Genomic DNA, 19,877 nt, shown 5'->3' on the forward strand with positions numbered 1-19,877 from the left:
AAGGCTTAATGATTCGAGCCGCATGAATAAATTTGTAAAAATCTATTGCAATTGGTAATTGTTAATATGATAACGCCAGTGGACCATAACCACACCTCTGAATACTACACTGACATATAAAGGGATGATTTTTTTGCATTTGTTGTTATTTTCCAGAGAGTCATCAGGCAAGTAACAAACTAACATCCTATACAATTTTATTTCCTTCATATCAGTGAGTATGTACCGGTATAGGACAAACCCTGGGGGATGGTGTCAACCAGCACAACCAGCAACGGAAGCTATTCAAGAGAATATAGATATAGTAAGTTGTTGACGGATATATTTAAGCTTTAGATAGATAGGTTTATATAAAATTTAGTTTATGCACTTCATATGCGGCGACACAAACACAAACCAATATATCAAAAAAAAAAAAAACAAAAACAAAACAAAACACTACCCCAACCGCCAACGGTGCGTTAGGCATATACCTGTACACATCACTGAGCTCCGACTGTATGAAATGGCGCATTATAATTTTTTTAATTATTTTAATGTTTATAAACATAACAATATATTATTATTATTATTATTATTATTATTATTATTATTATTATTATTATTATCATTATTAATATTTGATTATTATTTTCTTTCATTTCAATTTATTCAGTGATTCAACAAATTCACAACAAAATTATCAGGATAACAAAAAAGCTCAGAAGTGCTTATTTCCATTGTGGTCCTTACAGCAACAATTCAAAACACACAAGAAATATAAAGAAAAAAAAAAATGCATTTACACACTGGTTCCATAAATACAGTTTAGCACCCTTTTTAAATAAGAATTTTGAGTTAAACTTGTTTTGCATTGATTGGCGACCATTCCAATGCCATGCTCTGTATAAAAAGAACATTTACCAAAACGTTTCATCCTAGGAATAACCATTGATATGCTGCTTCTGACTCTAATATTATTATTGTTGTTGCTTTGTGTTGATGTTTTTTTATTATAATTATTATCGACCTTGTTCTTTGTCTGCAGCTGAGAGCAGATTTTGAAAAAACGTCACAATTATTCAATTTAAATAAGTTCGAAGCAAGACGGTATTGGTATCAAGACTCCTTCCAAGGACTACAAAATTTCTGCGTTGAGGTAAGGGCAAATCTTAATCGTATCCTCTCATGCATGTATTTATGACCTCCCTGGTATGGCAAAGAATCGGATTTCAAATTTCGCTTTCATTGTATACAGGTATTTTCTTTTATCAATATTAAAATACACTTTGTATTGAATTGGAAAACCTAGAACAGTGCGATGAACAGAAACATACACGTCACATAAGATCACTCGTATGCGTGCAATACAGAAGAATGAATAATATGATATTGAAAATATTTGATTCACTTGATTTTAATACTAATCATTAATATTCTGTACTTATTATTTTAATAGACCGATATTGGAGAAACTGAGTCTAATCTAGTGTACATTGAGTTTAGACAGAACCACAGTGGGAAGATTGCGTTCACGGCTTTTCTTCGCTCTTGGCCTTGGATGATGTAACTCGGTGTCGTCACACTCGAGATTGGGTCACTACACGTACACCTAGGCGAATCAGGGAGCAGTGAATTAGTATATACTGTACCTGGGCTGAATATAGCAATGGCGAATTCTAGGGTGGGGGTCGCTCCCCCCTCCCTCCTTGAATCCGCCCGGCTGGAGAAAAATATAATTAGTCAAATATAAGTCTAAAAGTGCCATTTTCGTCCATCCAGAGGTGCCATAATCATAAATTTTCTTTCCTCAGTCCCAACCATGGTGGGGCTGAGGTGATCTAGATTCTCTATCTGTGAAAATCTCTATTTCGAATTTCTGGATCCGACACTGTATAGTTTATATGGGCGTATTTGTCACGCATTTAAGCAGTGGCATATTTTATCATTTTGCTCCATTTATTACGATAATGTGTTTGTCTCTATATGGACTATATTATCCTCTCCTCCCACGACATGGGTGGAATATATACCCCTCCTCTCACTCCCAACACACACATACCACTCAGAAGTACTGGCGTTTCTCATCATTGTTATCGGCCTGTTTTGTATATTTCTCTTAACAAAGAGCCTTAATTATCATTCATGTAAATATCTTTTTTAAAGTGGGTTAACTAGAATAGCCTAAGTCACTCGTCTTCCATTCGCCAAATTATTATTATAGTTGTTATTGTTATTCTACTTGGTGTCGTGTAAGTTATCCAGGCCTCCGTGCCAGGGAAAGGGGGATGGGGTAATATTGATGAGGGGCATCATATTTTATAACAGACAGTATCCGTGTTTAAGAAAACGTCATGCATCATGTAAAATGGTATGTAGCCTATTGTAATTAAAATTTCAATATTTAAGATAGGCCCTACTTTTGATGCAATTATTTTTAAGAAAAATGTAAATAGAACGATATTATATAGTATAGAGCTTCCATTTTAAAATACAGGTCTCCCTCTAATTAAAGACCCTCCAATTAAAGACCACCCCCAAATATTAAACACTTTTCTGTTGTCCCAAATTAACAAATGTCTTGTATATTTATTTTTCTAAAAAGAGACCAAAGCTACTAGAGGCAACGGAAACCCTGTTCCTAAAGTGGTCTTTAATTGTACTTTCAATTGTTTCTGTTCTCTTAAAGCATAGTGTCTACTAGATATATTTTAGAACTGGTCTCTTGTAGTACCGTACAATGGGAGTATACTAATCGAGCTAGGTTGTATTCATGATATTCAGTTCCACATCATAGTCTTGTTAAGAAGAGCAGACATATTACCCCGGCCGGGAAACCCGCCGAAAATAGCATGGGTAAAATTGGCAATTGATCAGAATTTCACATCCCTCTCACCACGCACACCAACAAACACGTGTATCTTACTGCATTTACTGCAAGGAAGACCTAGTTCTTGTATATGATCAGCATGAATAAAAGTACTAGATCTTCTTTATGATTAAGTTATTGTAGGCCTATCTATTTCTTCGTTCGAGCAAATCATTTATATTTAATCAAATAGCAACATTAATCGTCGTCGTAAATCAGTCATGTTAATCAATCAATAGACCACCATCCAACCAGTTAACACCCGGACAAAGCCATACTACCCACGCACAACGAATCGGTCAGTGAGTGAGTGAGTGAGTGAGCGAGTGAGTGAGTGAGTCTGTCAATCTATATCAACAATCAAATATCTTTTATTTTAGAAATTAAATCTATTGAATAAATAAAATATGACTTCAAAAACGTGGTAATGCTTCACTGTTGGTACATTTAGGGATTATTTCAATTAATTATAGTTACCTGAATATTAATTATATTGATTGATATCGATATCATATCATATCAATAATTACATTCACAACCAACCAAACAATCAGTGAATACATTAATACTTATTCCGAAGGCTTTTTATGCACGTCATAGCTGTGATAATAATATATCGGCACAAATTGCCTCCCATACGTGTACACGTCTTCCGAAAACACGAAGAAAACAAGAGCGTTTAGAATTTGGCCCATGAATTTGTCATCGTCAGCGTGATTATTGTTAATGAAAAGAAGCTGTAAATATGAGGAGAGTCTGATATGTAATTTGTGTATGTATTGATAATGAATACAATTCTGATTATATTGAAATATTGCTAATTATTTCTAGGCCTTGCTATGTGCGAACGCCAAATTAGGACGGACCGGTGTGGTAGGCGCTCTAAACCTCTAATGGCCTACTACTAGTAGGCCTAGGGGCTAGGCTAGGCTAGCCCAGTCGGGACCGAATACAGATCATTTCGGTCGCGCCTTGATTTCGGTCGCGCCATATTGTTATGCATTTCGGTCGCGATAAACAGCCTCATTATGGAACGCCGATGTACGCACTAGTGCTTTATTTATGTTTGGAAAGTAATTTTTAAAGGGTTCTGTATTTTTAAAGTTTATTTGGTGCATGTTTCAGATTTTGGGTATTAATTTTATTTATTTTGGCTTTTTTTACGATGCTTGACTATCATAGGCCTAATATTTTTTGTATTTTTTTTTTTAGTATGATTGTTGTTTAGTTTTTACGATTGTTATTAATTACAAGTAATTTGAATATATATAGGTGTAATTTTGTCCTACCTGACGTGGAAATGTACCGAATACTCAGTACATTTGAAAACGACTGCTATTATTCCATCACGACAATAACAATTACTGTCAACACTGCAGTACCCGCTGCTTACCTGGACTCGAATTCAACCCTGGCCATCAGGTGCAAGCTCGGTGGTCTAGAGGTATGATGCCAGGCTAGTGATCTGGAGATCGTGGGTTCGAGTCCCACCCGAGAACAACTAGCGATTTTTTTCGCAGTTGTTTTCAAATGTACTGAGTATTCGGTACATTGCCACGTCAGGTAGGGCAAAATTACACCTTATGCATGTTTCTCCTGACGCAAATCCAGTTATTGTCTATTATTCCATCACAACAATAACAATTACTGTCAACAATGCAGTACCCGCTGCTTACTTGGACTCGAATTCAACCCTGGCCATCAGGCGCAAGCTCGATGGTCTAGCGGTATTATGCCAGGCTAGTGATCTGGAGATTGTGGGTTCGAGTCCCACCCGAGAACAACTTGCGATTTTTTTTCGCAGTTTTCAAATGTACTGAGTATTCATTACATTTCCATGTCAGGTAGGGCAAAATTACACCTATACATGTTTCTCCTGACGCAAATCCAGTTATTGTCTATTATTCCATCACGACAATAACAATTACTGTCAGTTTGAATATAATTTTAGCGTGTTCTTTTTTTTTATTACAGGTTCTGAAGTGAAAAGTCAAGTACATATTTGTATTTATCAATTTCTGAATTATTCATAATAAGGGCCTAGGAATGTTGTTATTTATCAAATTATAAACATGACCAGAACATTCAAGATAATGGAAACGTAACAGACAAGAAAACAAATGTATGAAAAACTAATTTATTGACTATAGCCTGGTTCTCACGAGAGCCCTAGTATCCGGATCGGGAGCTAACCATTAGCACTAACCGTTAGCACCTGCGTGAGAACGCCCGATCGGCTAGCGCTAACTGTTAGCGGTATCCGGATACGCTAACAGTTAGCAAGCGCTATCGGTTAGCAAGTTGAGGGTGTTTCTATCATCAACCAATCACACGTACGCGTTTACAATTTTCAGTTTCTTATTGGCCAGTGATTCGATCATCATATTGTTGGTATCCGGATCGGGATTTTCTTACATGGACGCAAGGCAGCTAACGGTTTAATAGCAGGATCCGGATCCTGCTAACCGTTAGCTGCCGTGTGAGAACATAGCTATTATTTAATTCATAAATTTCCATTCAATTTATGCATTATTAAAATATATATTGCAACAAACATTAAAGAGAAACTTGTCTCAAACCAAGTAACATTTTCGTTGTTTCTGTAAAAAAAGAAAAATAACACCAAGTGATACACGTAATATTAATAATCATAAACTATAATATTATAGTACAGTATAAATACAAATAATTGTTAGTCAACTAATGTTTTATGTAAGTTTTGTGTTTATAAAAATACTATACTGCTTAGCTCCCTTGTTCCAGATTTGCAGTCACCCCGTTGGCACGCCATACACCGCGACCGAAATGCATAACGAAAACAGCGAGACCGAAATGAAGGCGCGACTGAAATGATCGGATACTGTCGGGTCTCAGGCCCTACTTACAGTACTTAGGCCTAGGCCTGAAGAGCAAAAAAGTTACGCAAATAGTTGGTGTCCAGCGGTCCCGCCCGCACTAGTAAAACGGCAAGACTAAATGCAAAAACTAAATGACAGATTGCATAAATAATTTTCTCCATTTCCCCCATGTCCCAGACCCCACTCCTATTCATTGGTGTTTAAAAATGTGCATTTATGACCATCTCTAGATGTGCCTGCATTGGTTTTTTACACATCCTTGGCAGGTCTGTATGTAAGTAGGCCTAGTACACAGAATGAGTGACAGTATGGACCAAACTACTGTTAATAAGAGTTTTAAATTTTTTGTCATTAATTGATTGTCGATATTCTTTTAAAATTTTTTTTTGTCATTAATTGATCGTCAATATTCTTTTTTGTTCACAGGATACTGAAACATCATCCTTAATGTATTTTCCAGCTTACTGGATACCTGCACTTCTTAATCAGCTCCACACCATTCACCACTGAAGACTTCAATCTCCTTTGATCCACCACCACACAGTTGAGACAGTTAAACACATGAATTACAAAAATGGAGGATATTTGATTTAAATGAATGGAGCAGAAATTTTTTACAAGTACAGTAACACACTAATAAGCTGTGTTCTGTTTAAAGCAGAGAACTTTTAACAGATAAAAATATACAGTCTTTAGAAACAGTTAAGGAACCTTGGACAATCAAGATGGCATCTTTTAGAAGTTACGTCTGGGATCCTATTCTAATAATAGCACAGATGTTGAGTATGCAGACTATTTTCTATGTTTCTTTAGGATTCTGGCTAATCATTGTCGATAAGATCTCCAACACTAATAAATCATTAGACCAAATGTTTAACCATTCAGTAAGTGTCTTTTTACATATTTTAATTATAAATGTTTGCTCGCAATCACATTTATTCAATATAACACTAACCACAATTGATTATAAACTTTGATGTTATTTTTAATGTATTTTTTCTTTATTTAAAGCATTTTCCAGATTATTAAATTTTCTTTGACAAATTTTTGTCATGATGTGATGTCATCATGACCATACATGTATTTGGGCAAGTTACATTTAATTTTTTTAATGAAGTTTGATCACTTGGAAAATAGGTTCGCGGAATCTTAATTACTGCTTATGCATTACTTGTATATTGAGAGATAGGCCAAAGCATAATTTTTGGCAAAAATTGTTAGAAAGTCGGCCTTTTTTTTTTCAAAATGCACTGACGAAGTTCTAGACCTAAGTTTTGCATAGTGATTTATGCCCCACGCAAGCTTTATTTTACATTGCTTTATATTGTGTATGTTTTTTAAATGAAGAGTATTTAAAATCAGTGTATTTTGCACATAAACAGTAACTCTTCATAATTGTAACAATTTATCGTCTGGTTAAATTTTGAAAAGACCCTAAGGTTTTAAATGAACAGACCAGTTTTTGCTCAATTACAGATTTTTAACTAATACTACTGTATAAACAAATGATTATAATTTGACTGCAAGTCAATTTGAGGTTCAATGCAAATAATAGGATCTAAGCAATTGTACATCTATGCATCTTTTGCTTTCTTTGTTTTTTGATGAAAATTGTTAAATGATTTGTCTTTCAGTCATTGGACATCAGTTCCGGTAGTGGTAAAATAATATTAGTAGCTTTTATGCTGAATTCATTAACAGGGTAAGTAATATTATACCATATATTATTATATTACCATACTGTATATGTATTATTATATTACAATGTGTGTAGACTGGTCTGATTGTATTTTCCTGAATAGGAGTATTTAAACCAAAATGTAATACCATTTAAGGCACTAAATGCAGATATTATCCTAAACATACCTACACAGAATGGAACAATGTTTTCTATAAATGTTTTTATTAAGAAGCTTATTGAGTGGAGTTTTAGTTGCGAGAAAAGTCCTGGTGCCCTGCAGGTTCTGAACCCAGTACCCTGTCTCTTATACACATCTAGATGTGTATAAGAGACAGAGGGAATTGATCGAATGACCAATAATTAAATTGTATTATATTTTGTTCTTAATAGGGCTATAAGCTTATGGTTAATTATACGCCGTTCAAAACAGTGTTGGGATTTTGCAATAACCGTTCACATTATACATCTACTTAGCTGTTGGATCTACAACGTACGCTTTCCATCGACAATGACGTGGTGGCTGACCAACATTGTATGCGCGTCATTGATGACGGTCCTTGGCGAGTATCTCTGCATGCGAAGCGAAATGAAGGCAATCCCAGTAGCAGGGGGAAGGGCAGACTTATGACAAAAGAAGTACTAATATTCAGTTAGTCTTTTATTAAGACGATAACAAAAATTACTTTATTTTATAGCAAGATATATTTTATCCAAATATGTAACAATTTCCAATTTATAGTATCTTAATAAGTTACGAGTGTATTTTCTTTATCATAAATGACCAACAGAGCGTTGCAGCACTTTTGAAGCATTTTGTGTGGCTTTAAAAGAGGCACTTCTTACAAAGTATTAGTGTTACATGTTGTACATTGGCATATTTAACTTGTTGCAACATTATTTAGTCAATAAATTACTAGTGTCAAATGATACATAAAATCAAGGCACTTTGAATATTATCCACTGGACCACTTATTGGGGACTCCTATGGAAATAATTTGTCTTTTTTCGCAATTTTAGGGTTATCCCCCGATATGCTCTTTTGTGATATGATCTGTTTATGTGTATTTGTTTCTTTTGTGTTTTTTTAAAGAGCATATTAAATAAATTAAATCAAATTGAAAATTGAAGACCAGTGTTTAATTGAGAGGCACTTGTTCGATAATTTACAAAGTTCAAACAATCTTTATAGAGGATGACAGAGCTGTAGTTAAGGGATCTTCTTACAATACATTAAAAAACAATACATTTTGTTTTTAGATTAAAATATCCTTACTGTACATTTTTGGAATGTAATTATGTTTTGTGTAGTTCAATTGATTTATTACATGAACAGTTGTGTTCCTAGAAAGAGATAATGTTTTAATTGATATCAATAATTTTTATGATACAGTAAATAAAATTTAGAATTTGAAAATTTATGGGTTTTTTTTATATGTAAATAAATATAGTGCATGTAATTTATTTATTTTATTGTCATCCAACAGCAGATTATTTTCAATGAATCTGTTCACCACTAACAATGTCGGAAGCAGTTTGGCGCAGTGGGGATGGTTTTGTTTCCCGACCTCCAGGTCGGGTTTCAATTCCTCGCTGTGCATTTCACTTGTCCTTGGGCAAGGCACTAATATCTGCATTGCTTCTCTCCACCCAGGATTATAAATGGGTACCTGGTGGAGTTGCCTGCTCCTGCGCTGATTACCAACAGCAACACCTAAAGCATGTGGACCCACTGACCAGGGAAAAGGAACGCACTTTATAGCCTCAAGGAATAGGCACATTATAAATGCCTATACCAGTATCCTAATCATGGGCAGGTGTAGTGTGCTCTGGGTATTGGTCTGAGGCTTAGCAAGTGTAGCTTTTAGCCATATTAAAAAAACCATGGGATTTCAGAAGTGTACTCTAGGATCCTGGGGGGCTTGTAGGAAAGCTCTATTACAAGTGATACACATGAAGGTAGCAGGATGTTATTTTTGGGGTGTGGCTAGGGGGTTCCCAGAGGCTGAATGCGAGCATGGTTCCAGTGTTAAAGGTCCTAGAAAGACGAGTAATTTAAACAGCTCTGTTTTTTATATACCTGTATCAGAGTTGGTAAATAAAATGTGGCTATTCAGTAGTTACTGTAAAATGCCATCTAATGACCATATTTTCTAGAATTTCATTAAATTAGGTACTGTATATAGATTATAGAGTTGATTCCAATAAATTTTTAAATGTAAACAAAAGATGTACAGGTGTTCTGCTTACCACTTGTTTTGGCATTTGAAATGACTAATAGAAGATGTAGTGGATACAGGAATAGAGTAGTGTAGAAGTGAAACCTTCTGCTCATTATAAAACTATACAGTAATCATGTTCTTGCAAGAAAATATGACCATACACTCACATACTTTTACAATACAGTACATGTTACATCCAGTGGTGTAACAGCTTTTAGCTGTCATGGGCCCCAGGCCTTAAAGGGTCCCAAGATAATTATCAGCATTTTGGCTGGGTGGGGCTTTTTAAGGAGCACTAACATTTCAAACCCATTAAAATACATCTATAAAATGTCAAGTACACCAAAGTGGGCGGGACTTTTCCGCCGGGAGCCTCAGACCCCTTTGATGCGCCACTGATTATATCATATACAAGCATACATTCTCGCATAATTACATAATCACAGTCCTTCACAATGGACCATTTGTTTATACTGTAATTTTCTATTCATAATGCATTGAAGATAAATGAAAAACTAAATACAGTACTATTTTGTTTTAGATTAAGCTATAGTTTATATTAACCTAAATGAAATTCCTACAATATACACATACATACAGAAACATTTTCCACACTTTTTTTACTGAACATATAATATTTCACATTTATTTATTTACACACTATATAAACAATGACTTCTGTACTTGGTACTAGTTGTTAATGACATTTCATAAACTTAAATGGCATTCATATTGAAGAATAAAAAAAATATATAAAATCGATGGCAACATTTTGCTAAAAACAGAAATATATAATATATAATATATATGTATATATTCAAGGTGACAATGTGTTCAAAGTATTTCAGTATATAAAATGCATGAGTATTATTTTTTATTATTGCTTATGAATTCACATTTTAAATACCCAAGATAGAAATTTTCAAATGAATATAATATAATATACACAATTTGTGTGTATATCTTATATACATGTATATAGAATATATACATATTGCACAAAAAATAAATGTTGGGAGATGGATGGAATACTGATATTTACTGAGTTTTTGGCTATTGAATAATAATTTAAAATTTTAAAAATAGATTAAATTATGATACTAACATAATACAAAAAAATATGTATACACACTAAGTGGTAGTATTGACAGCATTCATGCAAGGATTTTGTGAATGCATAATAGGTGCATCAGGAGTATAATATATTTTTATTATTTTTATGGTATTCTTGTTTTTATTGTTGCTACAATCAATATGAAAATCATTTTAAAAGGTAAACATGCCAAATTCTGGTTGCTTATGTTGAGAGGCAGCATTATCATATTTCAGTCAATTCTACGGACCAAACACGTAATGAGTTCTGAAACCGCTCAAGAGTTTTCTTAAGTAAAAAAAAATTGGAATGGAATTATGCAAACATTATACAAATACATAGGGACTGTAAACAGCAGAACCTCGTCTTAGTATTATATAGCAAGTCAATTGTGACTTCACTCAACTATTGCCTGCTACGCTACTACTGTACTAGTGCCCAAGCACCTACTTCATTTCCTTTTCGGAAAGTTTACAATTACTAGACATTCATAGCTAAAATCTCCTGGTCTTTCAAATTTTGTTAAAAGGTATAAGTACCACCATACTATAAAAAGTAAAATAAAAATAAAACACTAGGTTTGGCGAGATTAATTGCTAAAAATCCTAGGCTTGATGTGGCTTAGTTCTGACTGAAAATATGGGAAGCAATAAGGTTGTGAGCAGTAGCAGACCAGCGTTGAATGTAAATTCAATGTTTGGTTAAAAGAAAGCTGAATTTATAATGCACTATAAACCAAATTTTCAAAATGTGGCCGCCAGTTGTTTTTAGTCTGAAACAGAAAAACCTTGCTTGTAGGATTCATATCCAGAAACCTGGGATTGAATAGCAAGAATTTTAACCACCAAAATACACCTTGGTACTGTACTGGTATCTCAACAAACCTGACAACTTTCAGTTGCAGAACACATACCAAAAATTGATCCCATCACATGCACTGCCTATACCTTATTGTCACGTGTTACCATCATTATCAACCTCTATACCTTCATCAATTAACATTTGTTCCCCAATTCTATTGTTCACATTTTCTTCCAATTTCCCTTCTTCCAACTCATCAGATACTTCCTTCTCAATCTTTATCTCCTCCTTTCCTTCAGTTTCTTCACTCACTCCTGTATCCCCTGTTTCATCTTCCTGTGATATCTCTTTATCAGACTTTTCCTTTTGGTCTTCGTCTTCTTCGTGTATCACTTCTAATATACTTCCACGTCTTGAATCCCTCCATGTATCAGTTAGTTTACTTATTGGTTGGACCTCAGGTTCATCATCTTCTAATGTCACGTCTTGTTGGTCGCTTTCTAAAGTGGGTGATGTTCGAAGGTCACTCAAATCTTCTTCATTCTTATCATTTTGAATGTCATTTTCTTCTTGATGAAAATCCTCTTGTATGTTTTCATTTAATTCTTTTTCTTCTTTGTTCCTCTCATTTTTACTGCCTTTTGAAGAATCCTTATCAGGCATCCCTTCCATTGTATTATTTAACTCCTTCTCTATAGCCTTTATCATATCCTCACTTTCACTGATTCCATTAAGCATCATGATTTTTATTTGGTCCTTGCCATCTTCTGTTGCCAAATCCAAAGCACTCTTGCCCAACTCGTTTAAAGCATCCACATTGGCGCCAAACTCAAGAAGGATTGCGGATACTTCTATATGTGCACTTTCTACGGCGTGCATTAATGGTGTGCTCTGCAGGGATGCAATAAAAAAAAAAGCACAAATTGTTTAATCCATTGAAGATTAAAAATGACTGGGATAATAATGTGCACAGAGATCTTGTTGCCTATTAACATTACAGGTTTCCCTCAAATTAAGGACCAATTTTGGGGCCAGGGTTTCCCAATATGTATTTATACAAACCTTTTGAAGATCATCTCTACAATTTGAATATGCTCCAAGTTCCTTAACAAGATAATATGTAGTAAGGACGGCATTACAGCTTGCTGCCTTGTGGAGGATCATGATGTTTTCATAGAGCGAATCCACATCAATATAATCATTGTCTAGTAATTGCTTAACCTAGAAGAGAGAATTACAAACAAATTATAATCACAGAGTCAGAGGAAACCTCTGAAAACTATTACATTGGTTGTTAACATGGTTACAGGTAAAAAAATGAGATGCCCTGAGGAGGGGTAAAAATAGTGACGTATCTAGGGTGGTATGCCCACACCCCCAAACAATACTTGTGCCCCACCGACACTGAGTGAAAATGGTTCTCACACTCCTTAAGCTCTGTCCAGACTATCAAGTTTGATTTGACAAAAACATGTGACATGCCTAAATATGGTCATGATGACATCACATCATAACCATATATAGGCACATCATGACTATATATGGACATACAACAGCTTTTTGAATCTGGACAAAGCTTTAGATACATCACTGGTAATGATAAACAAATGAGGCGCTTGCTTTGACAGTCTAATATTTAACCGTACCTTGATAACATCGTCTCTCTCAACAGCTGTCCATATCTCTTGCATAACCTTCTCTCGTTGAAATTGTAGTGGAGAACCAGGTGGAGTTCCTGGCTCAATGATCTCCTGAACCTCTTCTACCTCCGACTCCTCACTCTCTGATGAATCTTCACACACTGATCATAAAAATCAAACAAATATTGAAGTTATTTTTTCTATTAATTGCTGCTATATAACAACACTGTAATAGATTACTATAATTCAATTCATGGCATGAATTAAGATGATAAAGAAAATACAAAATGAGATGGATAATGAAGAAAACTATTGTTTAGATAGGGACAGCTCTGTCTTGTGCCATCTAGAAACTTTAATGAGCATACTATAGTTAATGATGGTGTAGAGCTGGTGGAACTGATGATGTGGAGATAGTTTTGGTTAACAACTTTAGTGACAATGGTGGCAAAGATGTGGTGGCGACTATATATACCAATTGAGGGCGTATCACGCCGCGTATATAGCGGTGTTGACCAGCATTAGAGTCAATGCTTGAGAAAGAATAGCCGAGGTGTATCTGAAACGTTGCAGGTATGTAACATTTATTACAACTGAATAAACAAAAACAAAATAATCCAAAAACAGTTATTAAAAGTTTAGAAATTAAACATACCATCATCCTTATGCTTAACTATAAGAATTGATTCATCTAACTCTCCATTGGCAACTTTCAAGAATGTCTCCCTATTTTCCGGAAGCATTTTAACTTGTTCCTCATCCATTTGCGTGATCCTTCCCTCAACCTCGGGAGCTATGGTACACTTGTCATGCTCTACCCTCTTCAAACTGGCTTCAGTCAAAAAACTTGGTTTCCTGTGTATAATAATAATTTAATGGTATGAAAAATACAATAGATTTTCCCACCACCTAAAATCATAATAATTTAAAAGATGTATTTCAGAGATGAGTTAAATATAATGCAATAACTGAATATGCTGTATATGTAATGTGAAATAGATGTCGTTAGAATATCTGCACAAAAAAGGAGTATGAATGATTCCAAATGGGTAAAGATGTCTAGCGATTGTGTTGATGGCAGTTGTGGATGCAGTAGTCAGGGAATTCATGGGTGCGAGGTGATCTTAATGCTATTTGTTTTTCACTATAACAACAAAAACACTAACAACAATATTAATAATAATAATCCTCATTATCATCAGACGGTCAGGCCACTACTGGCCAATGGCCTCCTCAAAATCCATTCTGGTCTATTCTTTGCCAGATTCGCCCAGTTCAAACCAAACTCCTTTTGGAAAAGATCACTTCATCTCTTGTTTGGTCTTCCTCTTTTCCTTTTGTTAATTAATAATATGGAAATTTATATGTAATCTGGCTCAGGATATATTTTAGTAGAATAGTGGCATCGTGTGAACTCATACCAGTACAGTATATACCTTTTTCTTTTAATTTTATTTTGTAATATAATTCTATTCTATAGAAAAACAAATGTTAAACAATAAACGATGATGGCAATAAATAATGATGATGATGATGATGATCTGAATCAATAATCACATCTCTTACTTGGCTAAGCTGATCAAACTCTGTCTATGACCTGATCGACAAGGCTTCAGTCCTTTCACAATCATGACAGATGCAAAATGATTTTGGACGATAGTGAATAGGTTTGGTCCATTCTCTTCATCTACCACATATTCACAATCTTTGAAAACTGTATAACCATCCTTTCCTTTTGCTATATAATTCTTTGTACAGAGTCTATAAACCTTGTACAGAAAAAAAGAAAAAGCACAATGTATATTATACTGTATATTTATGTATATGCTAGCACCGTAACCACATTATAAACAAATATATAACTAATAATGTTATACATATTGCATCAAAAGTTCACTCTTTCAGTTGTATGAAAAAAGGCATAGCTATGATACTAATAATGATGATGGTGTGAAGAAATTAAATTATACATTATTGTTAATAAGGCCTTTTCTACAATTATATTTATTGTTTACTGGTAGTCATTTTATGTCTTTTAAAATTTAAATTTTGGAAGATGATTTTTTTCAACTTTATGATATTTATGGACAAGTATAGTTTAAGAAAAATGCATACCTTATTTGGAAGTATACAACCTTCGTCTTCAATGATGATTGATAATGGGTCAACCCTCTGGCCAAGCTCTTCTTCAGGGTTGAAGCTAAACCTCATACCAGCCACCTGGGGGAATCGGCCCTCTTTCTTAGGGTATTGACACACGCTATTCTCAAGGGCCTTCCAAATCTGCATGCCTACAACACAAGGTATATTACTTCATAAATTCATGCTTTATTTCCAATCACTTATTCAAAATTTTGCAATGAAACAAATACATAAGAACAATAAATTTATCATAATTTTCTCATGAAAACTGAATTGAAACATTTAAAATAGAGAAAAAAAAAATAGCACCATCAAGTATTTAAGATACCAGAAGGTATATTCGTTCATTTTTGCTTTAACTTCTATTCATTTATTCAAAAATTTTAGCGAAGGACATTAATAATACATGAAAAAAAATAATAAAATTTTATTATCATAATTTTCTCATGAAAATTAAAGTGAAACATTTAAATTAGAAAAAAAATATTGCATCATAAAATATTTAATATTCCAACTATAATAAAATATAAGTTGAAAGGTGAGTTAAATATTCTAATTCACACTGACCTGTGACCTTAAGAACAACAATTGAGTCCACAAGTGGTAATATGCTCTTCAAATCTTTCTTCTTGAATTCTCCTTCCGGGTGAAGTGTGTCAGAACGAAATGTTCCTGAATTTATCAATGCTATGTCCGCATTCATTGCTTCCAACATGATGTCAGCGACAAAGTTACCTAATTTCACAAAGAAGATGGCATTTGATAAGAGCTAAGTTTATATTAAAATTCAATAATTTATTTCAAATTTAGGAAAAAATAAGGTTTATAAGGTGTAAATTACTGTATAATTAATTACAATAAAAGTTTCAGTTACATTGACCAACATAAATACAATTTAAAAATCTATAGTAATATTTTTTAAAAGCAGATCAATTTTATAATATATTACATGTGTACATTTATAACCTTTAATTATATTAACAATTTTAAATAAATTATAAAAAACTTATTATATAGTATATAAAAATGTTATATATAATCTATGTACATTATTAAACAAGCACATTGGTAATCAACATTTTTATTAACAATTTTCAGTTTTCTAATCAATTTATACTGCCTGTGTTAGTCTAGACCTATGCAACTATAGCTAAAAAGGTGCTTCATGGAATGACATGTTTAAAGCACGAATTCCTGTTGGCCATACATTAATTTACCCACGGTATTGAGCAAAAACAAATAATTAAATATCTCAGATACCTAGATTTGTTTCCTGATTCCTGATGGAAGAGAAGCGTCCATCAAGTTCAACTTCGATGTGTCCAAGGGAGGTTTCCAATTCTTGAGTCATTTGACCTGGAATGGGGAAAAAATTAAAATTACACAGAACTTGTAGGAGCGGTTTGGCGCAGCGGTTGCATTTCTGCATCTCAACCTTGAGGTCGGAGGTTCAATCCCTCGCTGGGCATTTCACTTGTGTCCTTAGGCAAGGCACTTTACCTATGGTTGTCTCTCTCCACCCAGGCAAGTGGGTATTTGGTAAGCTAAAACACAAAATGCACTGATTATTACAGCTGCAACATTATGGAATTCTCCCTAGGGGGCTGAGTATGTGTTCCATATGTGCTTGATCCAATGACCGGGGGTAATGATGTAAAGTGCTTACAGGCCTTGTTGCCCTTAATTTCTATAATATAAGTCTATTATTAACTTCCAATAAATTATATCAATAATATCACATATATTCATCAAAATCACTGAAACAATTTTATCATCATCATCATCCTTTTTCCTCATCACCATTCTCATTATTTACCATTATCATCCTTAATATTATCATCATCCTCATTACAATACTTAATTATCATTCATTAATTTACCTTGAGTATCAGCTTCATCATCCTCATCATCTTAATCATTATCATCATCATCCTTAGTTTCATACTCATCACTTTAATTATTTATATTTATTTATTTGAACCAAATTTAATGAGGGTGACCCATCCAGCAGAAGCTGATTTGCTTGCCCTCCAGCACCCACCCCTAGCTCATGGAAAAATAGGGGCGGCATTTAAAAAGAAAAAAAAGGGGCATTTAAAAAAAAAAAAAAAAAAAAAAGGGGGTAAAAAAACAGTAAAAAAAATTACCAAATTATAAGATAAAATAAATTTAAGTCAGATAAATCAGCAGATAATAACTAAAAACAATGAATAAGAGATAAATACAGAAAAAATAATAAACAGGTTATATCTAACATTAACATCATCGTCCCCATCTTCATCATTTGGCTCTTCATCAACAACATTACAATAATACTACCATACTCATTGTTGTTGTCTTTGTCGTCATCATCATCGTAATAATTCTGATCATAATCATCCTCATTATTACCATCATCAACTCCATAGTCATTATCACCTTCTGCTGGAAACCATGCACCAAAGTCCTGCTGTTATTAGAATTGAATCATAAATAGCAGTAAATTGAATTTAAGTCTGGGAAATACATTGTTAATACTTACGTTGAAAAGAGCCTACAATGCTTTTAACTTCTGGATCTTCTTCAACACTTGAGTCAATTGTTATAGCATCCGTCGTCACTCGCACATCGGGCAGCTCATAGAAACTGATATTGATTTTAGTCATGTGTCTGAATTCAGTACCACTCTTCACAATGTACTTGTTATTAACCTATAAAATGCCAATAAGTCATTCACTTAAATTATTACATTTATTTTTAATGGTAGCTCATTATATTTTATAATAATATATAGTTGATGATTTCATATTAAAAAAAAACGAAAAAGGAGGACGGGTATTATTTATATTAGGGGAAAATATACAGTATTTTAAATGCTCTCTACAAACATAGTTTTGAAAACTGTCCCCCATCAAGGCTTGAAACCAAGATTCCCTGACTAACGTGTATGTTATAGTATGGTCTTCTATGGTGTGGAATATATTACGGATAGTAGCCCATGCACGCAGTGGTTACCACCAGTTTAGCCGACTGAGCTCTGTCTCTTATACACATCTAGATGTGTATAAGAGACAGGTATACAACCTTCGTCTTCAATGATGATTGATAATGGGTCAACCCTCTGGCCAAGCTCTTCTTCAGGGTTGAAGCTAAACCTCATACCAGCCACCTGGGGGAATCGGCCCTCTTTCTTAGGGTATTGACACACGCTATTCTCAAGGGCCTTCCAAATCTGCATGCCTACAACACAAGGTATATTACTTCATAAATTCATGCTTTATTTCCAATCACTTATTCAAAATTTTGCAATGAAACAAATACATAAGAACAATAAATTTATCATAATTTTCTCATGAAAACTGAATTTAAACATTTAAAATAGAGAAGAAAAAAAACATAGCACCATCAAGTATTTAAGATACCAGAAGGTATATTCGTTCATTTTTGCTTTAACTTCTATTCATTTATTCAAAAATTTTAGCGAAGGAAGATGTGTATAAGAGCTTACCAGTTTAACCTCATAGTCGTGATCATGGCCTCCAAGTATAAGGTCAATGCTGTCAACTTCCTCCGCCAACCTGATGTCGTTTGGCATGCGCATGTGAGTTAATGCAATGATGAATTCAGCACCCTGTAAATATGAGTCAATATTGTTGTATGCCCATTTATAGTCATGATGTGCCTATATATGGTAATGATATGATGTCATCATGACCATATTTAGGCATGTCACATGTTTTTGTCAAATAAAATTTGAGAGTCTGGACAGCGCTATACGGTAGATGTACCTCATTCATTGGAAAGTTTATTTAATTTAATATTTTTTATAATGCCATAGAGTCAGTAGTTTATTACGCATGAACTTTCGTTCATGCAGCAAACTTCTTCCTTTGACCAAAATTCTGATTAATCACAATCACCTGAAAAAGTTCACTGTGTTGATGAAAGCTTGTGCTCAACAGACTACATTTTGTAGGTTAGTCTTCAAAATGCTGCCTGTCTTTTTACTGACTGTAAAACTCCGACAAACATGGCTCCCCACTAATTCATGTTATAATATCATGTTTATTCCACTTGCAGTGGATTCTTGCGCTTTGCAAATCATGATGAATGATTGATCCACCAAAGCAGATAATGATTTCTACTACTTCAGTTATTCAAAGTTACAGTATGTGCCACTCTGCTTACCAACCTGTTCTTTAAGTTCTTTAGCTAATTCCTTTCCCTTCGTCACAAAATCAATGTAGGTCAGATTTTCCCTATCTATAGTCGCTAATGTCACAAGCCATTCTTCCTCTACCAATCCCATAATTCCAATCTGCAAATTAAAAATACAATCCAATTGTAAAGCAACACCTGTACTATACATTGCTAGGCGAACTAGCCAATAATTAATATAATGATAAAATTATATTTTTAACCTAAAAAACAAATTACAAGAAGTGTACATAAAAATATACTGATGTATTATATGTATTTTCTATATATTATTAGACTCCAAAATTAATCAAATAAGCCTTTGAAACCCACAAATTGTCATTTTTTTCGGGGGAACACTTTTGAGAGATATTGAGAAACATCTGACCACGCCCACCTTTTTTCGTCGGGGACATTGG

At 34.0% G+C, this 19,877-nt stretch overlaps 3 protein-coding genes and 1 non-coding gene across 4 annotated transcripts in view; 3 read left to right on the plus strand and 1 right to left on the minus strand.

The window, feature by feature from the left end:
• The first annotated feature begins 113 nt into the window (after positions 1–113).
• LOC117113973 lies at positions 114–2,975 on the plus strand. Its single transcript, XM_033257481.1, has 3 exons — positions 114–304; positions 1,028–1,138; positions 1,439–2,975. Exons 1-3 carry the CDS (start codon positions 221–223, stop codon positions 1,547–1,549), a joined length of 306 nt encoding a protein of 101 aa, XP_033113372.1. The 5' UTR covers positions 114–220; the 3' UTR covers positions 1,550–2,975.
• A 488-nt stretch (positions 2,976–3,463) lies between these two features.
• Positions 3,464–9,612, plus strand: LOC117113961 (protein SYS1 homolog). The gene is made up of 4 exons (XM_033257469.1): positions 3,464–3,620; positions 6,133–6,590; positions 7,341–7,408; positions 7,778–9,612. Exons 2-4 carry the CDS (start codon positions 6,432–6,434, stop codon positions 8,013–8,015), a joined length of 465 nt encoding a protein of 154 aa, XP_033113360.1. The 5' UTR covers positions 3,464–3,620; positions 6,133–6,431; the 3' UTR covers positions 8,016–9,612.
• Trnat-agu lies at positions 4,277–4,348 on the plus strand. The gene has a single exon. It is a non-coding gene; the product is annotated as a tRNA-Thr (tRNA).
• Positions 9,613–10,221: 609 nt separating the features above from the next.
• The window catches only part of LOC117113950, a 19,414-nt gene continuing 9,758 nt past the window's right edge, over positions 10,222–19,877 (minus strand). The window contains exons 6-16 of the mRNA XM_033257464.1: positions 19,454–19,579; positions 18,770–18,892; positions 17,804–17,972; positions 16,543–16,638; positions 15,850–16,017; positions 15,256–15,431; positions 14,707–14,909; positions 13,796–13,995; positions 13,147–13,301; positions 12,563–12,721; positions 10,222–12,391 (exon numbers count right to left, since the gene is read on the minus strand). Of these exons, the coding sequence (XP_033113355.1) occupies positions 11,654–12,391; positions 12,563–12,721; positions 13,147–13,301; positions 13,796–13,995; positions 14,707–14,909; positions 15,256–15,431; positions 15,850–16,017; positions 16,543–16,638; positions 17,804–17,972; positions 18,770–18,892; positions 19,454–19,579 (2,313 nt within the window). The 3' untranslated portion in view covers positions 10,222–11,653. The remainder of the gene's footprint in view (positions 12,392–12,562; positions 12,722–13,146; positions 13,302–13,795; positions 13,996–14,706; positions 14,910–15,255; positions 15,432–15,849; positions 16,018–16,542; positions 16,639–17,803; positions 17,973–18,769; positions 18,893–19,453; positions 19,580–19,877) is intronic.

The sequence above is a fragment of the Anneissia japonica genome, unplaced genomic scaffold (genome assembly GCF_011630105.1).
Source record: "Anneissia japonica isolate Jap-2015-1 unplaced genomic scaffold, ASM1163010v1 scaffold288221_len503873_cov180, whole genome shotgun sequence".
Taxonomy (NCBI): Eukaryota; Metazoa; Echinodermata; class Crinoidea; order Comatulida; family Comatulidae; genus Anneissia; species Anneissia japonica.